Raw genomic sequence first — 6,398 nt, 5'->3', positions numbered from 1 at the left:
GATTGTTTTTCGATTTTATTCGAATAGAATTGAAATTTTGCAAAGAAATACATTAATTTTAAAAATATTGGAGTGCAGTAAACTCTAAGTATTACAAAAATTAATGTGAATGTAAAAGATATTACAATTGCTGAAAATTTATCAATGATCATCGCGTAATTTATCAATTCGAGCCATATACCGAATCTTGACAAGATTACTTAATCGCTTCATAAATACTTGGCGGCTATGCACAGCTGTATTGATATTCTTTAACGTTCAATTATGACTGTGCTGATTCAAATAGATTAGAACCTAATGTATGTACAATATTTCACTGTATGCATTTCCTTATTATGACTGAGATATCTTTTTTAGCTAGCATCGGTGTCGGCCTTAAAGCGGCCGGATTATGTTACTTTTAGGCAGATTGTGGCAATTATAAATATTATCCGTCGAATGTATTTAACGCCTCCCGTAATTTATCAACTATTTTCTGATAGAAAGCGATTTGTTCCGTGAGATGCGTCCTTACGGCCTTATTTACATGCACTTCCCGTTCCGTCTGGAAGTGGGTCTCCTCGGCGATCAGCGCACGAGCTATCACATCCGTCCGATGGGAAAGATCGCGTAATTGCTGCGGCTCCATTTTATGCTCGCTGACCAGTCGCTCGCAATCCCTTCGTTTTTGCATGGCGCTCTACGAGAGAAACAAGACGGTGTATTGAATTGATTTGTTCAAACATAACACGCTGATTAACGCACGCCGCGAAATACCTTATGAATGCTGGTGACGTCGGGAAAGCTGCTGATAATACCGCGATAAATATGGAACTTATCGGATAACGGCTCCCAATCGAACTTCGGCTGTTCTTCGTACAGTTTACCGATATCGTTATAAGCGTCACCGGTCGCTTTCAATGCACGTGTCAATCTACCGCGGCCGTTGTCGTCCGCCTCCAGAGCGTGGCTGAGTGACGTGAACGATTGACTGATCTTTTGAAACTCTCTCTTGTATAATACTTGATGTTTCTTCGCCTGATCGACCGCCATAGCCATGAAGTTCTTCACCACTGGATCCAGACCGCTGATAAATCTGTTAAAGGCATCTGTCTGGAGCTCCATCTTTATGATGTCCAGTGGTGCGTCCGGACACTGAATAGCATTGAAGTAATTCACTCCTAATAACTCATCCTTCTCTGCCTGCCGTTTCCCCGCTTTCCATCGCTTCTCATCCGTGCAGGTGATAAAATGCTCCCAGACACGACTGCGCGATAACACGGGGTGTCGACAGACATAATCGACGAACTCCTGTAATTGCGTACGTCGGTGCTCGATAAACGCGTCCTCGTAGCGTCCCGATATCTGTTTGTCAGGTAGCGGCGGAATCGGAATAAAGCAATACTTCTCTTCCAAGCGTTCGTGCAGCCAGTCAAAATGCTTATATCTCCTCGAGACTTGTATATTATTGAACTATGATATAAATATTAATATTAGGAATAGATATCTATAAATAATAGATGAAAAAGATGATTTCCTATTACCGTAGGAGTTAACTGGTAGACGATGAAGCTTTTGAGACCTTTCAGTTTGGACTCCTTTTTGGGCGATGTGACGACGCAACTGTAGGATTCACCAGTTGGTAACCACGTGCATCGATTACCCTCTCCTTCTTCTATAAAAATTTTCTCGCTGTCAGGCACAGTTACCATTTTGACACCCAGCAGAAAACTATCTTCGCCCGACTTGATTAACGTAGAAAACTTATTGTTTTTCTTTGGTGCATTTGGTATAGGTCTCTCGGGTATCACAGAATGTATAGTGTGCATGGACACTGGATCTCCATGGTCGCTGACGTTATTCTGTTGCGACAGTGATATCATTTGTGGCTGCTGCTGCGTAGATGGGACATAAGCCTGCGTTTGTCCAACTTCGGAATCATCGTCCCAATCATCATCCCAATAATCTCCTGAACTTTGTTGGGATGATGTCATAGTATCTACACATACAATATATACAGTTGTTACAAGCGTCGTGATCACACAGCATAACAATAAACTCGAAAGTTAACAAAATTATATGATTAAGTAGCGGATGATGTTATCTCGACTGAGTACCGGGAAGGCTGTTAGAAGGCACTCGTTAGCAAGGATATCCGGAAATAAGGAAAGGATATAAACAAACTGGAGAGATCAGGTCTCTCAATTTGAATTACAGGACTCTATGCTTGAGAGCAATCTGTCTGTCAAAAGTGTAACACGTTGAAATATTCAGTAACAAAAGACGAGAGTAAAGCAAAGATATTTTTATTCCTAATAAACATGCAGTAGTTTTTATAAAAGAGAAAATCATTCTGCCCTGATCTCAATATTGGGGTCTATGGCCGGTATTCATAGTCTGTTCTCATTTCAAGACTGCCTTAAGTAATGTCTTAAGATGCTAAAGCGGCCCTCTGATTGGTTCGTAACTCTTCAAGACTGAACTTAAGACGGTCTTGAATATAAGAACTGACTATGAATACCAGCCTTATGACTGAATCCACTGTGCCTATCCTCTGACATAACACAGTGCTTTCCAGCAAGAGCATAGATGATAATTGTAACACAGAATGTTTTCCAGCAAGAACACAATGTAACACAGTGTATCACTTCAATCTTGTTTAACGCTGACAAATAACAATACAATGCACTGTATTCTTATAGGAAAACACCTACAGTGAATCATCACATTTTTATTATTTATCAATGTTAAACAAAGATAACATGATCATTGCATTATATTGTGTTTCTTGCTGGAATGCAACAGTAAATAGAGCGAACTAGTTACAGATATCAATGACATAACGTAATTTTCCAAAGCTATTCGCTTATCTTTTATCAGGTATAATCATACTGTATTGACGTACGACAAAAATAGACTGCAATAATGAATATCAATTGATATAAAAATATAACTTAATAAAATAGACTCGTTTGAATTTAAGAAAAATGATAAAAATGCCTTATCGAGTCAGAACACTGTGAGTTACATGTAAGTAATTCAATATATATGTAATGTATTATATTGTCTTAGAATTATTATTAATTTATTCTTAATGTATAGTGTTCTAGGGAGCACAATGTTAACAAGTTTAATTTATTATATGTACTTTGAGACCTGAAAAGGATCCGAATTTGGATCGAAACGTTGTTATTCTATTTGTATCTAGATACAATAAAGCATCATTTCAACTCATACAGAACAACCAGTGTTCTGACTCGATAAGGCATTTATCATTTTTCTTGAATATCAATTGACACACGCGTGTGTGTGTGTGTGTGTGTGTTCTCTTAAATAAAATTATCTAACGTACTGGAAGAAGGCGCAACTTGGTCGACTTGTACCACTTGGACATACGCCGCTGGGAACAGTCCTGACTGGCCGCTCTGATTAAATCCCTCGCACCAGCCATCACCTACGTTGTCCCGTATGACAGTCAGAAGCTCGCCGGCAGTGATTGACAGCTCCGCTGTTCCCGACTCGCCCGTGAAATCGTACAACGCTCTCACCTACAAAGTGAAAGGGGAGCAGAAGGGAGAAAGCGAACGTGCGGATGAAGCATCATCTCATAACACCCTCATAAAGACAGAATGAGTCATAGCATGAGAGAGAGAGAGAGAGAGAGAGAGAGAGAGAGAGAGAGAGAGAGAGAGAGAGAAGAATCTCGGGTTCACCGATCCTGGCAACTCGGGCCTCCTCCACGAGGACTCTCCACGTACCTGCTGATTCTCCATCGTTGCACGATTCGCGCGGCCGGACGCGATTCGCTGAGGAAATTCAAACTCCACCGAGAGATGCTGCGCCCGGTCACATTCCCACTCCTCGGCCCCCCGCCGTCAAGAGCTGTCTGACATTTGGGCGCTCGGTATCTCACTGAGCGGTGGCCAGCTGGAGCTCCGCCGCTGGGAATGACTGTACCAACGCGAAGAACAACGATCTATCCGCTTCCTAACGTTAATCGCGCACACCTCCTACATTGCCTCTTCCCTTCGTCCGACCATTCCACAATTTTATCGCTTTCCGTATTCCGTTGCTTCCCGTCGAAGCATATAGATATCTATATCTACGGATTCGCCGTATATACGTTTCTCACAATTAGCTGCGTTCAACTGCCGTCAAATTTTCCTTTCCTCTCGATTCTCTTTTCTCTTCGAAACGCGAGGGATTGGATACACGTATAAAGATTTATTTCATTTCGAGTAGATGTTTCAATTTACAGGGAAGCGCAGCGAAAGCTGCCACGGCGATCGAAGGAAATGGAGATTAATCGTTATCACGCGGTTTACTGTCAACAATGGTCGCGTTCAACCCAGGGGAGTCAAACTTCTATCTTGGGCAGCGTTCAAAAAACATCACCCGAGTGCTCCCATATATCGTTTTATCCTTGTTGTCCAAACACGTTGGATAAAATGGGCCTTCTACAATAAGCCGTAAAGGTACTTTTTCATGCGCAGCACGTTGCAGCAGCAATTCGTTACTATTGGTTAAGAATTTTATGTAAGCTAGATGACGTACTTCCGGCGCAAATACATTTTGCCGCAGTTCGTTGAAGTGAACCGAACGAACAGCAAGCAGCAAGCGGCAAAATCGAGAAAGCGTACAATATGTCCGTCGTTTCATTATAAAAATATTATTTATTGCAATAAATATTAGGAAAATAAACGAAAAATAGCTTCGGATAAGGTACGGATACATGTTTGTAAATTAGATCATTTTATACTTTACCACAAATTTGAAAAAGTAAAGTGTAAAGTATAAAATGATCTAATTTACAAACATTCGTACCTTATCCGAAGCCATTCTTCGTTAATTTTCCTAATATTTATTGCAATAAATAATATTGCCTCGATTTTGCCGCTTGCTGCTTGCTGTTCGTTCGGTTCAACTTCAACGAACTGCGGCAAAATGTATTTTGCGCCGGACGTGCGTCATCTAGCTTACATAAAATTCTTAACCAATAGTAACGAATTGCTGCTGCAGCGTGCTGCGCATGAAAAAGTACCTTAAGTCACAAATCATAAGTCATAAGCTAGAAATGGACCAATCACAGTCGTCAATTTTTAGTTTCTTAAGCGGGGAGCACAGACTTTTGTATAACGCATAAAGCATGTGCATAAGGAATTTCATTGGTCCATTTTCTTATGCATGAGTCAATGGACCAATGAAATTCCTTATGCACATGCTTTATGCATTATGCAAAAGTGTGTGTTGGGGGTTGGGGCTCTTATTGTAGAAGGCCCATATAACGATACACGGGACTGTTCCGACGTTCCGAGCTCCGACGAGCTCCAAACTCTAGGTTGTACCCATGAAGGAAGATATAAGGAGACTCCACTCGGTCTCGCCAGTCTACAAGACATGAACCCATTTTAGGTTTCGAGTTCCGTTTCCGATTCTCGACACTCGCAGCGCTCGTGAATTTAGTAGTGCTGCGCATAATGAGTGCGAGTAAGAGAAATGATCATTTCTCTTACTCGCACTCATCAGAATCGGAAGCTGAACTCGAAACCTAAAATGGGTCCACTTTTATTTTACGGAGTGGAGTCTCCTTATATCTTACTTCCTGGCTGTACCAATGCAACTTGGGTGATTTCAGCGGACTCAACAGTTGAGTGAGCGTTCGCTGTTAATGATGTATTCTTCTAGATCCAAAATTCTGATTGGATGATCCAAAAGAATACACCAATAACAGCTAGCGCTCACTCAACTGTTGAGTCCGCTGAATGCGCCCTGATGCGCCCATTCAGACAATAGGTCTGTTCTTTATTGCTGAACTTTTGCACTAGTTCATCTTTCTTCCTATTCTCTCCAGGAGAAGGGAAAAGGAAAAAAAGATGAACTGGTATACATACAATCACCCTGCACTGGTGCAGCCTAGAGACCTAGATATCAGAGAAGCGCAACCGGCTTAGGTCAGTATCGCAAAATTACTAAGAAAAGTATTAAAAATGGCGTCGTTTGCAGACGAAATATGAAATCCACCAATCGTCTATTAGTCAGCCATTTTTAATACCACTGAATGAATGTCATGATTAGCTGACAGTCAGCTAATCAGGACGCGGAACATCGGTTGCGCTTCTCTGATATCTAGGACTCTAGGCCGGACCATAGAGATAGTAGTACTAGAGTACGCATTGTCGGAAATTTGAGGAGTGGGGGTAATTCTATCTAGAAAAGGACGCACTCATTTGGAACCGTTTCGTTCTCTCTCGTTTCGCGCATGCGGATAGCCGTATACTCTGAGAGAGGGGATTGAAAGAAAGAATAAGGAATTGAAAGAGCAACCCTTGGCACTGGGAAACCCTTAACCTTATCAAAGTCAATTCTTTGTTTGATTCCAAAGAGATCAGGCTTGTCCGGTCATTCTTGGAAAGCCAAAA

The 6,398-nt window shown here is 41.5% G+C and overlaps 1 protein-coding gene across 1 annotated transcript; it reads right to left on the bottom strand.

The window, feature by feature from the left end:
- Positions 1-211: 211 nt before the first annotated feature.
- SH3PX1 (sorting nexin 33-like protein SH3PX1) lies at positions 212-4,330 on the bottom strand. Its single transcript, XM_018547276.1, has 5 exons — positions 3,738-4,330; positions 3,332-3,527; positions 1,524-1,978; positions 757-1,452; positions 212-679 (listed from the first exon to the last, which is right to left on the bottom strand). The coding sequence occupies exons 1-5, from the start codon at positions 3,750-3,752 to the stop codon at positions 428-430; spliced, it is 1,614 nt and encodes a 537-aa protein (XP_018402778.1). The 5' UTR covers positions 3,753-4,330; the 3' UTR covers positions 212-427.
- Between the last annotated feature and the right edge of the window lie 2,068 nt (positions 4,331-6,398).

Source organism: Cyphomyrmex costatus, unplaced genomic scaffold (assembly GCF_001594065.2).
Source record: "Cyphomyrmex costatus isolate MS0001 unplaced genomic scaffold, Ccosl1.0 scaffold611, whole genome shotgun sequence".
NCBI classification, from domain to species: domain Eukaryota; kingdom Metazoa; phylum Arthropoda; class Insecta; order Hymenoptera; family Formicidae; genus Cyphomyrmex; species Cyphomyrmex costatus.
Note: the sequence above shows the minus strand (reverse complement) of the source record. Positions and strands in the feature narration are given on the sequence as shown.

Bases quoted from the DNA above. Each gene is read 5' to 3' on its own strand.
- SH3PX1 (XM_018547276.1), bottom strand. The intron at 1,453-1,523 runs GTAATAGGAAAT...TTTATATCATAG, and splicing joins TCTACCAGTTAACTCCTACG to TTCAATAATATACAAGTCTC. The intron at 680-756 runs GTATTTCGCGGC...TTTCTCTCGTAG, and splicing joins ACGTCACCAGCATTCATAAG to AGCGCCATGCAAAAACGAAG.